The following is a 19,485-nucleotide window of genomic DNA, read 5'->3' on the forward strand; positions in this document are numbered from 1 at the left end:
CCGACACCGAAGAAAAAAAAAGTACCAGCCTGTCACTGTCCTCTGGCTCTGGTGGCTTAAATGTCTTTGTAACATTTTTTAAATAACATCTACTCCTTCTTCTTCATTAAAAATACCTCATCTATTAATATAAGTTGAAGTGGGGACAGCAGGTGCTCAGACACCTGTCATCCAGCACATCAACTCACTGCAAAGTCTGTACTCACATACGTACTCTGGAGGCTTCAGGTTTCCACGTCACACTTTTGCAACTGGCTTTCAAACTATTTGTGATATTAAAAATGCTTGTAGGCCCTAAAGTGATTCTCAGTGAGCACGCAGAAACTTTCGACTTTGAGCTTTTTCACATTTACCTGTTCTCATAGAGATATGAAGCTTTGTTTTTAATCCACCTGGTAGTCAGATGCACACTTATATAATACACAGAAATACACTCACATACATAAACGTATGCGCTTGAAATCCAGCTGATTTAATTGCATGTCAGGGCATGTATTTTTGACTTTTTTTTTCTAATTGAACTATTGACTTAGAAAATAACACCTTTTTTGTGAGGTCAGGTCATCCTCTCTATCTGTTTTGTGTTCAATTTTTTGTCTTTCACAAAGTTACAGTGTGTATTTTTGTCTTTCGTCCTTTATGTCGTTTTCATCTTGTTGCATAATTTATGTTGTTTTCTTTACTTTTGTCACATTTTACGTAATTTTTGTCTTATGTCTTTTTTGTCTCATTTGTCATTTTCATCTTGGTATTTTCAATTATTTTGTCTTGTTATGTCTTTTACCTTGTTTTTCTCATATTATCGTTTTTGTTATGTTAAAATTACATTGTTTTTCGTTGTCTTTTATGCCATTTTTGTGTTTACATCTGTTTCATCTTATTACATCTTTTTTGTCTGGTGACATTTTACTTTTTTAGTGTAGTGCAGAATAAAAATCTTTTAAAAATTTTTTGCAGACAAATAAAAAATACAGATACCTGAAAACTCTATACTTAAGTACAGTAATGAAGTATATGTACTTTGTTACTTCACATCTCTGGTATTAAAAAAAATAAATATAATTAATGAATGGAATGGATCAGTGGGCATTTGTGCAAGTGCTTTATGTTCACCCATAAGCCATTTCACTGAAAAAGATCACGTTCTACCCACTTTGCACCTCGTTGTAATCGCGCACTCTCGGGTGAGGAGACAGACAACAGAAATGAGACGCGTCCCCAGGCTGCAGTCCGTGCAGTATGAATGAGGCGTGTCCTGTCAGCAATTTAGGGGCGTGAATGTTCTTCATATGTGACCTGGAGACAAACTTTCATCCAGTCCGTCTGCAGAAGCATTGTCGGTAAGAGTCCAGCCACGTCTCTTGATTTATTCTATAACTTTAGTGTATTTAAAACGACCTGCGCGTGCTCTCGCGTGCAGCTTTTCTTCATGCTAGTTAGCTAAGTGCTTTTCTGCTAGCATCACCAGAGCATTGCGGACAGTTAGAACGGTAGAGGCATGCAGTGTAGTTCACTTTTTGTCCTGACTGCTGTTCTATATAGTCATTTTCAGCCACTTTTCAGCTATTCCCTGTGTTCTTGCAGGTCGCCTCCCTCTGAAAATGGCCCAGTCTCTCCTCGACTCGATGCCCGGAGCCTCCACAGGCACCGTGGTGGTCACGGACCATCTGAACTACTGGGGAGGGAAGCGAGTCAAACCCAGGCAGGAGAAAAACCTGGAGCCCGTGTTTGAACCTGCCACTGGTAAATACACTCAGTATACGCACTCAAGTCACCCTCATAATCGTATACTTCATATTTTAACTCTTATTAATGGCATTGATCGACAAAGAACCAGCCCTGTTTAAAGGTCTGTAGGTTAGTGGTACATTCGTCCAGCGGGGTCAGCATGAGGACACGCTCTTATGTAACTGAAATCCTCCCTTTTTTCTTCCTCTTGATAGGGTGGAGGAACTTCGGTATTTTTTAAACTGAAAGGGTGTGATTAAAAGGGAAAATCTGATGTGATCTGATATGTTTGGGTTGTGGATAGGCCTGCAACTGTTTCAAATGTTAGAAAATGGTGAAAAATATCAATCAGTGTTTCCCAAAGCCCAAGATGATGTCCTCAAATTTCTTGTTTTACTCACAACCAAAATAAAATTAGTTTACTTTCATAGAAGGAGTAAAGAAACCAAAGAATATTCAAATTAATGAAGCTGAAATCAGAGAATATTGACCTTTTTCCTTAAAAAATTCTCAGTCTGATTAATTCAATGATCGATCAACAATCAATAATCGTTGCAGCTGTAGTTGCAGACAAAACAGGACATTTGAGGACGTCATCTTGAGCTTTGGGAAACACTGAAATGTTTTTCACCCTTTTGTGATGATGCTGAAAATTTTCAGCCACCCATCTTAGATAATATGGAGGCGTGTGATATTCCAAATGACTTTGGGGCTTTTGAAAAACTGCTTCACTCTATTTATCTTAATGCATTATTGAATATATATATAAGCTCAGCCAGTCTGTAACCTGTTGTTCGACTTGTTTCTGCAGGTCGTGTCTTGTGTCAGCTGGTGCCCTGTGGGTCTGAGGAGGTGGACGAGGCCATAAAGAGCGCTCATGCTGCCTACCTAAAGTGGAGCAAGATGGCGGGCATGGAGAGGGCTCGTGTGATGCTGGAGGCCGCCCGCATTATCAGGGTGAGACGGTTGACCCGTTGTGTCAGAACCATCTGCATACCTGGAAACTAGCCAGTCTGATTTCAGTGTTGCGCAACATAAATTGGAGTTGACTGTTGCAAGCAAGCCGTAAGACAGTAGTTATTCATTAAAAGCACTAACCCCTCCCTCCCTCCCTCCCTCCACTGCTGGCCTACATTTACACAAAATAAACCTTTTGTGTGTCTGTGTCACCTCTTTCATGTCATGCAAGTTAGAATTTTAACCTCAATCTGTCACTGTCATTGCATAATCTGAAAGATGTATTTACATGTAATAACACTTTTATTACAAGTATCATTTTGAACAGTTCAAAGTTTTGCACTCACTGCTTTTTTCTGTTATTCCAATAAATATAATAGGAAAGAAGGGAGAAGATTGCAAAGCTGGAAGTGATCAACAATGGCAAGTCCATCACTGAAGCTCTGGTGGATATTGATATTGCCTGGCAGTGCATTGAGTACTATGCTGGTCTGGCTGGCACGCTTGCAGGTGGGTGCACTGACACTTTTACAAAAGTTAAAAAACCAAGTGGTGTTTTAAACTGTTAATTTTGATCTAATTTCAGTAATCGTCTTTTGACTCAAATGCCATTTAGTTCTAGTCATAGTTTAGTCATCTTAATTGTCTAGTTGCCTAAATCTACAGTAGATTTAATCAACTACTGGTGTAGATAAAGTGTATTTTCTCCATATGTCTGTTGGCATTTCTGTTCAGTTTATGAGATCTGCAGCAGCTCCCTGCTAGTTGACTTCCCTTGTAAATCAGTACCATGTAATTGTGTGTATCTAACCTTCCTACTATACAAAGTGAATAGTTCTGATTTATTTGAAAAACTCTTTTTTTATTAATTGACAAACATGTCAAAAGATTTAGTAATAGGTTTGTCATCATAAATTAGGTTTTAATTTACGATGACAAAAAATATCTGTCAACAAAATTAACACTGGTTTTAAATTGTGTTCTTTTTTGTTTTCTTTTCTTTCTTTTTTTTTTTTTTTTTTTTTATTCATTGAAGGTCAGCACATCCAGCTTCCTGGTGGTGCGTTTGCTTACACCAGGAGGGAGCCCCTTGGTGTGTGTGTGGGAATTGGTGCATGGAATTACCCCTTCCAGATCGCATCATGGAAGTCTGCCCCTGCTCTGGCTTGTGGTAAGAGCAGAACACGGTGTATTACCACATTATTAAAATATATCAGATGGTTACTTCTCCCTGTTTGTCCAGCAATCTTGCATCTCTCTACAGCTGTGTAGTCTGCAGCTTTCATTGTTAAAATTTGGTCTTGTTTAGGTAATGCCATGGTATTCAAGCCGTCTCCGATGACTCCTGTGACTGCCGTCATTCTGGCTGAGATTTACAAAGAGGCGGGTGTACCCGATGGGCTCTTCTGTGTGGTGCAAGGTGGAGCAGAGACCGGCACCTTGCTGTGCCATCACCCCATGGTCGCCAAAGTCTCTTTCACTGGCAGTGTGCCCACAGGCAAAAAGGTGCGGAGACCAATACAGTAATTTTACCTAACAGGTTAGGGTGTTACACAAGCCCACATGACCCCTCAAACCAGTGTTGTGCACAAACACGCTAAAAGAGTCGTAATCATTGAACCTGCTCAAAGTATGATCACAACAGAGGGACAGTGTGTGCGAATATGGACAGAAGTGTTGATGTGATATAAAAACTTTAAATGATTGCGAATACTCATGTTTGTCTATAATTTCCATTTTTCAGGGGTGAGCCTTTAAGCGTAATTTGTGACATTACAAATAGTTTGGAAACCAGTCTTGGTTTAATATTCAACTTGCAAAAGCGTGATGTGTAAACTTGAAGCCTCCAGTACACACACTGAAAATGAACTTAAAAATGAAGTAGAAAACACTGGTTCTCACATATTTTAACCAGGTAATTGAACTTTTTGTATTCAAAGTAGAGCAAATTATATATGTTAAAACATGTTTTGAGGAGATCTTTGTACTGCATTACTACATAACAATAATGCCACTTTAATCAAAATTGATGTAGATATATAGCATCTGATTGATTACTTAAACTTTTCAAGACAGTGCATGGTTTTTGAATTTGTAATTGGTATCCAGTGGATGCCTTGGAAGCAGAAAAAAACAATTCAAAATGTCAAAAGTGATGGTATTGGAGAATATAATGACTCATAACTCTTTGAAAATATGTAAAACACTTTTTTAACTGCTGTCCCTGTGTGTTCTCTGTGTCCTCAGGTCATGGAAATGTCTGCAAAGACGGTGAAGCAGGTGACTCTTGAGCTCGGAGGAAAATCTCCTCTCATTATCTTCAAAGACTGTGAGCTGGAGAACGCCATGAAGGGAGCGCTCATGGCAAACTTCCTGACACAGGGACAGGTGAGGTGTCAGTTACACATTGTGTTGTATGACCCAACCTAATACATTCTTTGTCAGCTCTTACAGGTTACAATGTCTTTTTGTGTTGTATAGGTTTGCTGCAACGGGACCAGAGTGTACGTGCAAAGAGAGATCCTGCCCAAGTTCCTGGAAGAGGTGGTGAAGAGGACCAAGGCCATCCCCATCGGTGACCCTCTGCTGGACGGCACCCGAATGGGAGCACTGATCAGCAAGCCACAACTGGACAAAGTGTTGGGATTTGTCAGTCAGGCCAAGGAACAGGTGCAGTTATCAGTATTAGACTATTACAGAAACATTTAAAGGGATAATTCTGTGTTTATAGTCAGTGTACTACCTACATTGTATGCTGTATGCTATATTTAGATTATTTCCAAAGCTTTACCTTGCTGTCAGGAAACCTTTTGCGACAGGAAACCGTTGTTATAGACGAGAAATATTGCTGTCTTCAAACAAACCATCTGCTACGATATCACCTCCAGTATTGTCACTACACCTCAACGCAGTCATTTGACTAATATGTCTGTTTCCAGGGAGCCAAAGTGCTTTGTGGAGGAGATCCTTTTGTCCCCAGTGACCCCAAATTGAAAGGGGGCTACTTCATGTCGCCCTGTGTTCTTGGTAAGTCCCTGCAGTGTAGGGTTGTCATAATACCAGAATTTTAAACTTTGATAAAATACTGGCAAAAAAAAGATACTTGATACCACACCAAAAAGAAAAAGTCTGTGGCACACAAAAAAAGATGGCTTTATTTTCCTTTTTTTTTAGCTGATACAGAAAGTCACACTTCTGTCTGGTTTTGCTGCAGAACAATAAAGACTGACCTGAAGTGAGGTCTTGAATGAACACTTAGATAATTTCTTTTATATAGGTTATCAACAAGGTTATATAGGTTTGGTACTTTGATACTAATGAATCAGTCAGCACAGAGCAGATTGAACAGACAGGAAGTCAGACACAGAAAAGGCAGGGAGAATCCAGTTAATTTTCAAAATAAAAGACCCCATGCAGACAAAACCTAAGCAAGTAAACATAATCAGCACGTGCAGCTGTGCCTTGCTTGGTTGAATCAACTGGTCACTCCAGTGTGTCAGTCAGGTTTTTTTTTTTTACACCACCAGCATGTTTTGTGTCTGCACCACATTACATCCAATCCTCTCTCCCACCACAGATAACTGCAGAGACGACATGACCTGTGTGAAGGAGGAGATTTTTGGCCCGGTCATGTCCGTGCTGCCTTTCGACACAGAAGAGGAAGTGATCAAGAGGGCCAACAACACCACCTTTGGATTGGCCTCTGGGGTCTTCACCAGGTCAGCACATTTGACTCAGCAGTCTGTTGCAACAATGCTGACGGTTTGCTCTTGAAGATAATGAGGTTATTATCTCCCATTGGCTGCGGTTCAGGGTTTCCACAAAGCAGCCAATAAAAAAATAGTGCATAGTGGAATTCATTGCGCAATAGTTGTCTGTGAGGCTGAAGGGCAGACAGGCATGCATTTTTACTGTGGGGACAGTCCTGTATGTGTGCTGGAAATTCTTCATAAAGGCTAAAACTTTAATGTAAGTTTATCAAAGTTTGAAAAGTGCTTTGATTTGATAAAGTGCTTGAAACTAATTGCATTACTTTCATAATAAATCACCTTCTGACTAAAAAGTTCACTTTGTAGATGAAGAAAAAGTACGTCAGAGAAGCTGATTGCTTTTCCCTTTAGGACAAAATGAAGGTGACACATTTAGAAACATGAAATTTTGTTGTGTTTTCCTTTTAATTTTGGTTGTTTTAGCACAATAATATCTGATCTAGGGCTGCAACTAATGATTAAGTAAGTTCAGTAATCTGCTGATTCATTTCTTGATTAATCAATTGAGGGTTTGGTCCATAAAATGTCAGAAAATGGTGAAAAATGTTGATTGGTGTTTCCGAAAAGCCCAAGATGATGTGCTCACATGTCTTGTTTTGTCCCCAACCCAAAGATATTCAGTCATAGGGGAGTAAAGAAACCAGAAAATATTCACATTTACAAAACTTTGTCTTGAAATGTGATTCAAACCAATTGATTGTCAAAATAGTTGATGAGTCATTTAATTAACTGATGCAGCTCTAATCTGATGAAGAAGTAATACAATAATTTTGAGAACACAGCTTGTATGAAAATGTGCAGGCCTAATTTTCTACAGATTTGATTCCACAGATTGAAAAGTGCTTGAATTTGACAGTGGAAAAAGTGTAGGCACCCCGTTGACTCCCTTTTTTTTGTGCTTAAAACCTAAAATGTGGTCATTCCCTCTGCCTGCAGGGACATCTCTCGAGCCCATCGTGTGGCTGGAAACCTGGAGGCAGGGACCTGCTTCATCAACAACTACAACATCAGCCCTGTGGAAGTTCCATTTGGAGGTTACAAGAATTCAGGTGGGATATCTTAAGGTTAACATGGTCAGAATTACCACTTTGGTCATTGCAAAGACATTCATAGTATTGTTTTTTATGGCAGAGTGACCTAAATTGTCCTCACTGAATGACAGCAGGGTGACTCACATGATCTGTCCTGTATTTTGTCCAGGCTTTGGCAGAGAGAACGGCCAGGTGACAATCGAGTACTACTCCCAGCTCAAGACTGTGGTCGTGGAAATGGGCGATGTGGAGAGCCTCTTCTAAACGTCTCTCACCGGGTTTCCACTGCTGGGTCTGAACTGTGAATTAATCATCCCTCAGTCATGTGCTGAAGACATGAGCAACCGTAGCACCGTGTCATACCTGAGTACTCAGAGAGGCTTCTTACCTGTTAACAATTCTTTACTTTCTTTACCCAACAAGTGAAGACACTTTAGTATAAAACAAACAAATAAATACAAACCACGAGGCCAAACTAGCTACTTATTAAGTAAAGAGTATTTTTTTGTGTGTGTGTGTGTTAGAAGAACCAAGAGCCTTAATTAGATATGCAGTGTGTTGTGGACTGTGAATCACCATTAGAAGAAAAAGACTAACCCAGTTGATGTGAGATTTTTATACTGATGCTGAACAGTTGGACACTGCTGGACACCTTTTCAGAATAAAATGTTTTAGATACAAAGTCTCTGTTTCTGGTTCCTCGTTGCGTCTGAGTAAAAGGGCTCACAGGATTATTAATTACCACAATCAGAGGCGGGAAAAGTACACACATTCTTTACTCAAGTACTGATTCAACTTCTTTACTCAAGTAAAAGTGAAAAAGTTCAGGCTCTGAAATGAACTCGGTGTAAAAGTAAAAAGTCGAAGGACATTTCTGTCAGCTGTTTCTGTGCAAAACTAACTGAACCTCACCTTCTCACAGTGCTCACGTCTCCCTCTCCTGTCTGTTTTTGTCTTATGCCTTTTACTTAGTTTTTGTCTCATGTCTTTCACATCATTTCTGTCTTGTTGCGTCCTTTACATCATTTTTGCCTTGTAACGTAGTCTTACATTTTTATACGTCATTTTTGCTTTGTTACATTTACAGTTTTTGTCCTCTTACAGCTTATTGTCTTTGGTGTTATTTTTGTCTTGTTACGTCTTTTACATCGTTTTTTTCTTATGTTTTTCTATTGTTTTTGTCTTCATACAACTTATGTCTTTTATGTTAATTTTGTCTTGTGTCATCTTTTGTTTTCATCTTTCCTCATTACATTTTTTGCCTTGTTATGTCTTTTGTGCCATTGTCGTTGTAATGCCTTTTACGTCATTTTTGTCTCGTTACACCGTTTTTGTCTTTCTTTTTTTTTTTACATAATTTTTGTCTAATGTCTTTTATGTCGTTTTCGTCTTGCTAGGTCTTTAACATAACACATAACTCAGTTTCCGTCTTCTTGCATCTTGTGTCTTTTATGTGGTTTTCATCTTGTTACGTCAGTTGTCTGTGATTTGCACTGATGGACACACCAAGGAATCATTTTTTTCTGTATTATTGTTCTATTCATTTAGTTTGACATTGGTCTTTATGTTAGGAAGGTGGCATACAATCATGCAAAATAAAAATAATTGATAATTCCCCTCAAATTCATTAAAATTTAAGTAAAATTTAAGTCTGTTCTGAAAAGGTAAGACATAGGAAACACGGATATTTGTGTTCAAATGTAGGGAGTAGAAGTAAAAAGTTGTCAGAAAAATAAATACTCAAGTACAGAGGCCTGAAAAATCTACTCAAGCACAGTAACAAAGTATTTGTACTTAACCACTTCCACCTCTGGTAAGAACTGACAAATATACAAGCTCCAAGCGGGTATAATGTTCACAACTTTAAAAATATTCACTAGCTGATAGATGGTTGTGACAGCATATTCATTTTTGCCAAGACATTAATATGTGACCAGCCTCCAGTGGTCACTTGTTCTATTGTACCTGATGCTTGCAGGCTGCAGATGATCCGGGTCATCTTATCAGTATTAGGCAAGTATTGTTTAATTATTACATGCCCTGATTTATCATCATTCATATACTCTTTCCATGTGTTTGCAGTCACCCTGATAAGCACAAACTGCTTTTTTGTAAATGTTGAATCTGTGTTGTTGCTCATCATTTATGCTGACATGACATTTTTAAACATCTGTGTTCTTGAAATGAGAATATGCTGTGGTATTTGTCCTCGCATCACCTGATTCTGGGCATGATTTTGGCATTGGTTCAACATTTCTAAGCATTTATTGGCTGTTACTAATAAGCTGGCCAAGGTATGTACACCCTTTGAAACACAGTATCATAAATATTGCATATTTTACTATATTTTATGATGTATCTGGAAAGCAGTGTGCTGCCAAAATCCTGTCTTGCTGTGTTATTGTTCTGCAGTACTTTTGTCCAAGCCTTGTATCTCTGCAAACTCTCAATGCTGTCAGCATGAGACGGAGCACACATGTAATTATTTATACTGAGGTTGTTTGGATGAAAAATATTTGTGTATTTCTAAGTAATGAAAAGCAGCAGAGCAATTTTGTCAAGTGCTACACTTTAATATAAATTTGAGGTACTTGTACTTTACTTGAGTCTTTTCTTTTCATGGGACTTTCTACTCCATTACATCTTGATGGGAAATGTAGTTTTTGTGTCTATATTTTTCTGACAGCTTTAGTCACTTTACAGTATACCTTTAAACATATTTTAAAAATATGATGTTATAAATTTTACTACCTGATAGTTTGCAGAAGTACGGTTCATGTAAAATATTTCATGGTTTCAGCGTCTAAAATGTGAAGATTTATTGCTTTTTCTTTTAATTATCAGAATCATTTTAACGTGTTTTTGATAGTTTTGTGGTTTGACAAAACAAGCAATGTGAAGGGTTATTGTGCCAACATTTCTCAGCATTTTCAGAATTTTTACAAACCAGTCAATAGATTAATGGAGAAAATAATCAGCTGATTAATAATGTAGTTGCAGTCTTGCACAAAATAGTTCAAATGAGCTCCACCTCAACCAACTATAGGAGAAAAATCCTGTTTTCCTGGTAATTATAATTTATTACTTTAACTACTTTAAATAAATTTTCCTGATTTTTCTGGGATCCATTAACATGTCTTCATTCATTGCCCACTCTATGCTGGGGAAAGGAGGACTTTATTTGTTAGGAAAGCTTGGAATTGAAAAGTTCTCCCTTAAAACGTTGCTTGGTGAAAGTGTGTCCCAAAAAGAGACAGCCAAGAAAGACATGGACTTTGTTAAAGTCACAGTCAATCAGAGGATATGGACTTCAGAGACTGAATGCTGTAATGACGTCCTCATCGGTGGGGGCCAACAATGCGACAAACAAGTGCCTAGTCTGCCGGAAAAAGGGAAGAAGAAGAAGAAAACACGTTCAGAATACTTTTGTTTTGAAGACGTGAACCGGAAGTGTATCTGCTGTGACTGATTCAGAGTGTTTCAACATTGGCCAGCTTGCGGCTCAGCAATGCAGGTAATGTAATTTTTAATGTTTATGTATTGTGAATTACACGAGTTTGTTATATTACTCACTTGTGTCTTCATTAAGGTTTAACTTTTATACACGGTGCTTCTAGTTTGTAGGGCTAGCAGTAGCTAGCGCTAGCTTGCTAGCTTAACAGCTAACTTGGGTTAGTTCACTTTTAATTTGGTTAGCTAGTTTAACATAACGATGATATCAAGCTCAACGTAAAATTTGAGTATTTAACTATTAATCTTACGAACTTGTGATTTCCACAGACAGTCGTTGGGACTGTTTGGTGTGAATTAGAGGTTTTTATATGTCACACAAAGGTTTGTTTCTTTTCTCTCAGCAACGAGAAGAGAAGCAGCTGGAGGCGTCTGTGGAGTCTCTCATCTCTCGGGTGGCTCACGTCAAAAACGCTCTGCACAGTTTTATTTATAAACTGGAAAATGAATACGAGCGATTAACATGGTAAGTAGTGTTGGGAGAGTTACTATAAAAGTGTATTCTGATACTTATTAATTAGCTACATGTTTAAAGAAGAAGAATTTGGAGGAACTGTTAATGCTGTTTACGTCAATATAAGATATGGTGGAAATGTTCAGTGTAATGTAGTGTTTTTTGGGCTGTGACTAATGATTATTTAATGTTCAGTTAATCGGTCCATTATTTCCTCAACTGATTAGTTGTTTGGTCAGAAAATGGTGAAAAATGTTGATCAAAGCTCAAGATGACGTCCTCAAATGTTTAGTCTACAACTCAAAAATATTCAGTTAAATAAGCTGAACTCATAGTTTTTTATATATATATATATATATAATTAGTAATCAATAAGTTGATCCCACAATCTTGTCAGTTTACACTAATGATTATTTTCATTTTCAGTTAATCTGTCGACCATTTTCTCTATTAATCAATTAAGTGTTTGGCCCATAACATGTCAGAAAATGGTGAAAAATGTCAATCAGTGTTTCCCAAACTTCGGGTTCTGTCCAATGTCTTGTTTTGTTCAGGAGTAAAGAAACCAGAAAACATTCACGTTAAAGAAGCTGAAATCAGAGAATTTGGACATTTGTTCAAAAAATGACTCACAACAATTAATCGATTATCAAAATAGATGCATATTAATATAATAGTTGATTAATAATAGATTACTCATTGCAGGTTTAGGTTTATTAATTTATCCAGCCGTTCTTTCCTTTGTTGTGCACAGTTTATTTAATTTTTGATTGATTGATTAAAAAAAATGGTGAAATTTCCACCCAGTGAAGCATTTTTTCACTAGAGGTCATGATAATGAATTGGCAGCTGTGTGAACTGTGCATGGTAGTATATTGTTCTTTATCGTAAAATTGTAATCCTACTAATAATCCCCATTCTTATTAAGCCTTTTTTTTTTTTTAAATCTGTAACTGTAATGATGTACAGCTACATTCTCTTTGTGTTTATATTATGTAATCCTGTTACATGTAATCCATTACTCCCCAAGCCTGAGTAAAGCATTTCTCTAAAGATAACTTTAAGGCAAAGTCCCCTCTAAATACAAGCCTATTTTAGTTTTCAGTCATAGCACCATAGTCAGCAATCATCACATCGAAGACTTCATGCTCCTCTTTTGTTAGATGATTGACATATTGGACATTTTGATTGGACATGTGGTTTATCTGTCAAAATTAGTTGTAATTTAAAGTCTGAATTATTCCCATACCCCAGCCACATTGTCCACAGAGCCATTACGTACATTATATGGGCCAGGTTTAGAGCTACAACAATTACTCCATAAATCATAGTTGACAACCAAAGGAAAATTTAATGCCAAATTTAATTTTGGTGACTGATTTATCATTTCAGTCATTATTCAAGAAAAAATGTTAAACATTAGTTGGTTCCAGCTTCTAAAATGTAAGAATGTGTTGCTTTTCTTTGTCACTTATGACTGTAAATGAATGTCTTTGGCAAAGTATTTTTCACAATTATTTGACATTTTATAGATTAGATGACAGTAAAAGTAAGAAAGGATAGTGTTCTGATAGAAACCAGGATACTGTGGCATGTAAGCACCTTATCCAGGTTTCTGAACCATCTCATAGTGGCTGACATGGTGACAAATGAAGACAATCTTGCAGGCTGGTGATCAGACACATAGATACTGTTATGATGACACATACAGTGATAAATAACCACATTTTTCATGTTCCATGTTAACGCCATATCCTGAATATGATCAACATTAGGAAAAGGCTCAAAACCAGGATACTCATGCACTCATAAACCCGCTCAGTCAAAGCAATGAGGTGAAACAACTTCACACATGTGACACCAGATGCTCTGATGTTTCGTCATCAAAATATACAGATGTGAGTTTTAAAGATGTTCTTTGTGGAGTGTGTTTTTCTCTTTTAGATGATGTGTGTTTGTGTCCTTCAGGCCCTCTGTTTTGGACAACTTTGCCCTTCTATCTGGCCAGCTGAACACTATCAATAAACTGCTGAAGAACGAGAAGACGCCATCATTTCGCAACCAGGTTATAATCCCACTGCTTCTGTCTCCAGACCGAGATGAGGACTTAGCAGTGAGTATCGAAACCGCTGACTGACGTGTCTGATTGTCAGCTGGTTTCGTCCTTTAACCTCATCTGCTCTTCCCCCCACAGAAACTCACAGAGCAGCGTGTCCCAGTGTTTAGCCATGAAATCGTACCAGACTACCTGAGGACGAAGCCTGATCCAGAGGTGGAGGAGCAGGAGAAACAGCTGAGTGCAGAGGCGGCACGGATTGGCCCAGAGGTGGCACAGGTCAGTCACTTATCACACAGACTGAGTGAGCTGATGCCGTCTTACTCCTGTACAAAAATAGGGTTGGGCAACATATCAATATTATACTGATATCGTGATATCAGTATAATATCAGACTTTTGTTAAGGTTGCAATACTGTAATGTGATCCAACTTTCAGAACTTCTGTTATTTCCCTTTATCCACTTTGTCATTATATCCACTAGGGGTGTAACGATACATCGATTTGGATCGATATGTCAATTCAGTGTTCAATGATCCAATATCATCAATTCAAAGTGAAAATATCGATCTATAGCATCATCTTTAAGATACACTTTTATTTTGAAAATCACGTCATGTCTGTTTCATAAATGTCTAGAAGAGTTCAGTCAAAAAATTGTAAAATCAAATTTTTTCTTTTTGTAGTTGACATAAATGTAACTGAATGTGTTAAATGAACATATGATATAATCTGACATGGATTGCAGAACCCTGAATCGAATCTAAGTGAAATAGTATTGTTGTAGATTTTGTGATATCAGCAAATATAGTGTCCAAAGAATCAATATAATACCGAAACTTCATTTGCACCACTAATATCCACATTACTGTGACTATTTGTCAAAAATCTCATTGTGTTACTAGAAAGCATCAATAGTTATCTCTGTTATCCCTAAAATGTCAAGATGTTACTTATAAGCCATATTACCCAGCACTGTACAAAGGCAGTTATATCTGCTGTGCAGTGATTGGTCAGGGCTGGGCATTTTGATAAAGAAGAGGAAGAACTGGAGGATGAATGTGAGACACTTGAGGGTCTGTCAGCAGAACTGGCCAGACCAATAAAACTTTTAAAGTTAAAAATATCTTTGAAATCATATGCCTCTAATCCTCAAAGTTAAAGTAGGTATTAACACATCAGTCTGGTGTCACCCAGGATGTGAACCCAAAACCTCTGAGTTCAAGATAAAGTCACTACCCTGTTCAGCTACATGTCAGGTGATAAACTACAGATGGCTTCACATTGTGACTTCTGCAATCAGCAGGGTGACATGTTGGCAATGTTCAAACTACTGTCAAAAAATAAGTTTTCAAGAAAAAAAAAATCAGAGAATTAGTGCACCTCAACTAGAAAACAGAAATCACACACACATGGCTGTAATTTATTCTCAAAAAAATTAATTGCTGTGTTCAGTGTTCAAAGACGCTCTGTTTTCCTTTGACTGCCGTAGTTTACATGAGGATACTATTCAAACATTTTTTTTTAATTTCTGTTTTTGATATAGTTCTGAAATTTACCACACTACATCTACCAAGACATCAAATGTTTTCCATGACCATCAGAGATTTATTTTGCAAGAATTTGGAGTAGCTGTTAACGCTCCTGTTTACAGTAAAACATTGTAAAGCATCATGGGCTCAAGTTTTGACAGATCAAAAATCCATCTGGTTCGTTCATGGAGAACAGTCAGAGCATGCAGTGGTGCCAACTTAGGTGTTTATTGAGAAACAAATGTGGGAGAAGATGGACTTGATGCATTTTTTACAGTTTTTTTTAAAAGAAAAAGCAGAATGATGGACTTTAAAATTCCTGCCAGCTCAAAGCAAGTGAAACTTTCTGCTCAACTGGGGCTACATTTTGGTGTAAGTTGCAAAGCTGTAGCAAGTATGAATGATTTGTTACTTGAATTTTCAAAGCTTTAAAATTAAGACTATTGTTGTAGCGCCACCATCAGGACTGTTGGCCTGCAAAACCAGTTGAGGAAGTTTGGCATAGGACTGCAACTAAATGCAGAGTTTTGTTTCTTTTCATGCATTGGGAGGCAGATTTCCTAGGAGGGAGAAGAAGATGAAGCAGAATAACAATTAAAAACAAGCGTTTTACCATATAAAAGTGTCATATAGTCGTTGGTCCTGCATTGCTTCAACCTGTATTTTGCGTAATTAAAATCCCCATGTTTGTATTTTTATCAACAGAAACAGATCCAGACATTGAATAAACTGTGTTCCAATCTGCTAGAGAAGCTCAACAATCCTCGTGATGACAGAGATGCAGAAAGTGCAGGTTTGTTGCACTTTGACTCTCCAGATCATTTATCTTCAATAGATTTCTACATTTAAATCTGTTGATTCTAAAGCGTTTTTGTTTCTTCAGCAATACGACAGAACAAGCCGTCTTTCAACCCTGCCGACACCAACGCTCTGGTTGGAGCCGTCGCATTTGGAAAGGGGCTTTCCAAATGTAGGCCCCCGGGTCCAGTGGCCCCTGGACATCCAGGACAAGGGCCCATGATGAGCGGAGGTCCCACCTTACAGCAGGTCACCATTGGCGGTGGTTCAGGCCAGCAAGCAGGTATGGGAGGACCTGTGGCTCCACAGCAGCAAGGGCAGCCAGGTAGGAGACCTGGAGAGCTGGGTTAGTATTTCAACTGACTGCTGTGACTATTTGCTTTCTGCTCTGATATGAAGCCCTTGCTGCTCTTCATCTCCTGTGCATGTGCCTTATTGTGCGAATATTTCTGTTATTAATTCATGTTTTGACTTTTTATATCTTAGGATGTGAATGAGTTTGAGGTGGAAAGGGTTTTTACTAGGGGTGTGTGTCTCACTGACTGGGACCAATCCAATACGTATCTTGATACATGTTCAACAATACAATATATCTTAGAACTTTTTAAATAGCCAAAGATTTGGTTCAATACCATTCAGCTCAGTCATGATACGATGCAATCTGTGGATCTTTACATTTTGATTCAACTAATGCTACACCTGTAGAATGCTATTAGTTGCTAAAAGAAATCCTGATAGTTTTACTAAATATAGTAACAGGAGAGACAGAGAGGAGACATTACAGTGATGTTAACATCATAACAACATTATGAGTCTCATGTGTAAATGAGATCCTGTAGCCTAAATCAGAATCTGTGAACAAACTTTAAAACTGTTTCAAATATCAGTATTTTTGCAGTAAGATGATCTGCTGCTCTGTTTCATATGAAGAGTGCTGTGGTTTAGATTAGTGTGGAGGAACAGTGAAGTGTTACAGTGGCAGCGCCCTGATGCCAAAAATGAAACATCCATGTCCTATTGAGATGTATCGATACGCTAGTGCTGCATCGTTTTGTTTCCGATTCATGTGTAGCTTTTTACTGATACAGGCCGTCTGAACTGATGCACTCGTATCTTACACATTAAAATCTGATGCATCAGATGCCCTCTCTGATGCATACAAATCTGAAAGAACGCAGTAAATTAACCATTTTTTTTCCACTGATAATACTACAGTGTAAACAACAAATCTGTGCTGAAGTCTCACTGTCTGAAAAAAAAAATCCACTGTCACCATTTTCTACTGTCTGCACATCTGTCTTGTGCACAGTGGAGCCTGTATTCATAGCTTCAATCATCACGACATGTTACTTTCGCTTCAACAATTCTTGCTACAGATTTCATTTCCACAATCTGGGCTACAAACTTGATATTAGTAAATCAGCTTGTGTGACCAAAGTCAAGAGTGCTGTATTCACCTACATCCATGATGATGCTTTACTGCTCAGGGGACACACACTGTTGAAAAAAATAGAAATAAACCAAACAAATTTTGGTGGGGGGAAAAAAATCACTTTCACATTCACTGCCATGTTCTTATTGTTTCTGCCCCCCCCCCCCAAAATAATAAATTTGGGGAAAAGCATGTAATCAGTGAGAGGAAAATGTTTTAAAAGAAAACACACTTTTCCTCTCTTGTTTAAATATTAATTTGTGTTTTTATTCGTTTAATTTTAAGATACATTTACAACACACATGAATATTACCATAGTTATAACTGTGTAATGTCAAACATGAGTATAACACTGCAACTTTTCAGAAAACACATTTTATTGAGGCCCACTCAATTTCCAGGGAGCCTCTTAAATGACCACATGTGGGACTCACTACATTAAAAATCTATCAACAACAATGAAATCATTTAATGAAAGTTAAATAATACATTCTGAAATTATTACATCATATTTTAAAACCCTTCACACATCATTTAAACAGCAGTTGGAGACTGACTGAGTAAAAGCTAAACAGATTGAGGAAAATATTATGTCTTGAATCAGTCAGAGACCTCGACCCAACCACGACCCTGTGTGACTTCCTCTACTATGATTTCACAGCACCACATAACAGTGGTGGAAAGAGAAGGGAAAAACTGTACTCAAGTATAAGTACTGCTAAATTACTAAAATATTACTACAATACCAAGTAAAAGTACTGGTTCTAGAAAAATACTTCAGTATTCTCCTGAAAAACTACTCAGAGTATTAGTTACTTTTTAGTGCATCATCAACAGCAGCATTCATTTGACGGGTTTCTTTTTGTCCAAATCTTAAATCACTGCAGTGGTCACACAGTAACAATTGATTAACATTTTGATTAACATTTGTACATGAACAAATAAACTCAGTCTGTCTGGCCTGCCTTGTTCATCCTCACAACTGAGTTATACAGTTTTATCTTTATGACTCTTCTTCATCTTTCAGTCACATATTGCACCTTTTTGTTGCTCAAACATTTATTTCTGTTTACCTAGTCAGTGTGGAATGATAATGTGTAGTTATGTGTATTTAGTGATATATTGTGTTTCCTTTCTCAGGTAAAATGCCCAGCAGCATCAAGACAAACATCAAATCCGCGTCCGGTTCAATGCATCCTTACAACAGATGAGCTCTCCTCTGTCTTATTTCCTCATCCAGCATTTATTACGTTTCAGAGACTCAGCAACAGCATCAGCACCCACTACACAACGCATCACCTTCTCATGAACGCACCATTTTCATGGATTGTACCAACTTCTACGAAGTTATTCCTCTACTCTCTCTAATTTCTGTTTCACGGACATTCTTAGTGTTGTATAAAATGACCTCAAACATAAAAACTAAATATTTGCGACCATCAGGGTGCTTATTCTCATCTGAGCCTTACTGTTTGAGCCACTAGATGGCAGTATGACATCATTTATCAGATAGTAATGACTTGTATCTTGAACTGTTCACTTTGATTCTTTTTCAATAAAACATGTATTAAAAGGACTACTTGGTTCTGTAATTAATACATTTAAATTATTATTTAAGTAATTTACTCTTAAATATTAATACAACAAAGATGTTTTTTCTGTGTACACATTTTTTAAATATTCTTTTGATCATTTGATAATCCTAAAGTAAACTGGTTTGCCAGTGGTGCTATACCTTTTTCTTTTTTAAGTTTACAGTCAGGTGGTTGATTTGCTCTGTATTATCCAAACTGTAGCAGGTGTATCAGTGTGTTGGCGTAGACGGGACAGTAGCCATCAAATGACCATCCCAACATTTCAGACACACACCATGATCTGTATTTCTGCCCGTTTCTTCTTCTCTTGCTGCTCTCTGCCCATTTTGCGGCAGCTGTACCAAAGGTGAGAATAATGAGGGTGGACGTTGCTCTGTGTGGCCTGATAATGTCAAAGTGTTTAAGGGGGCAAATGAGGAAGTATCGGTGCTGACGTGTGAGGGGGGCCCTCTCTCCACGCCGGCTCCCTCTGTCCACTCCAATCCCTGTCCCGCCGTGCAGCACAGTGACCGTGCTGCTGTCACAGCGTGCAGGCCCATGGCTGACCTACATACACCCTCTGTCCCCAAACAGGCAGACGTCTCGCTGCGTCAGCCGCCGCGGTCAGACGCTCTGCTGAGAC

The 19,485-nt window shown here is 38.0% G+C and overlaps 2 protein-coding genes across 4 annotated transcripts; both read left to right on the plus strand.

Moving 5' to 3' along the window:
* Positions 1-1,206: 1,206 nt before the first annotated feature.
* aldh9a1a.1 (aldehyde dehydrogenase 9 family, member A1a, tandem duplicate 1) lies at positions 1,207-8,168 on the plus strand. The gene is made up of 12 exons (XM_084722472.1): positions 1,207-1,340; positions 1,585-1,743; positions 2,540-2,685; positions 3,066-3,195; positions 3,722-3,856; positions 3,995-4,191; positions 4,933-5,073; positions 5,167-5,355; positions 5,625-5,712; positions 6,263-6,404; positions 7,392-7,504; positions 7,656-8,168. The coding sequence occupies exons 2-12, from the start codon at positions 1,602-1,604 to the stop codon at positions 7,748-7,750; spliced, it is 1,518 nt and encodes a 505-aa protein (XP_084578598.1). The 5' UTR covers positions 1,207-1,340; positions 1,585-1,601; the 3' UTR covers positions 7,751-8,168.
* A 3,124-nt stretch (positions 8,169-11,292) lies between these two features.
* Positions 11,293-18,844, plus strand: med8 (mediator complex subunit 8). Of its 3 annotated transcripts, none has more exons than XM_084722473.1 (6): positions 11,293-11,462; positions 13,419-13,563; positions 13,645-13,785; positions 15,744-15,831; positions 15,922-16,182; positions 18,409-18,844. In XM_084722473.1, the coding sequence occupies exons 1-6, from the start codon at positions 11,308-11,310 to the stop codon at positions 18,477-18,479; spliced, it is 861 nt and encodes a 286-aa protein (XP_084578599.1). In that variant the 5' UTR covers positions 11,293-11,307; the 3' UTR covers positions 18,480-18,844. The 3 variants fall into 3 exon arrangements, with proteins under 3 accessions (XP_084578599.1, XP_084578600.1, XP_084578602.1); XM_084722474.1 differs by having other exon boundaries at positions 15,922-16,161; XM_084722476.1 differs by having other exon boundaries at positions 15,922-16,119.
* The last annotated feature ends 641 nt before the right edge of the window (positions 18,845-19,485 follow it).

This window comes from Lutjanus erythropterus, chromosome 7 (genome assembly GCF_056507025.1).
Source record: "Lutjanus erythropterus isolate fLutEry1 chromosome 7, fLutEry1.hap2, whole genome shotgun sequence".
Taxonomy (NCBI): Eukaryota; Metazoa; Chordata; class Actinopteri; order Lutjaniformes; family Lutjanidae; genus Lutjanus; species Lutjanus erythropterus.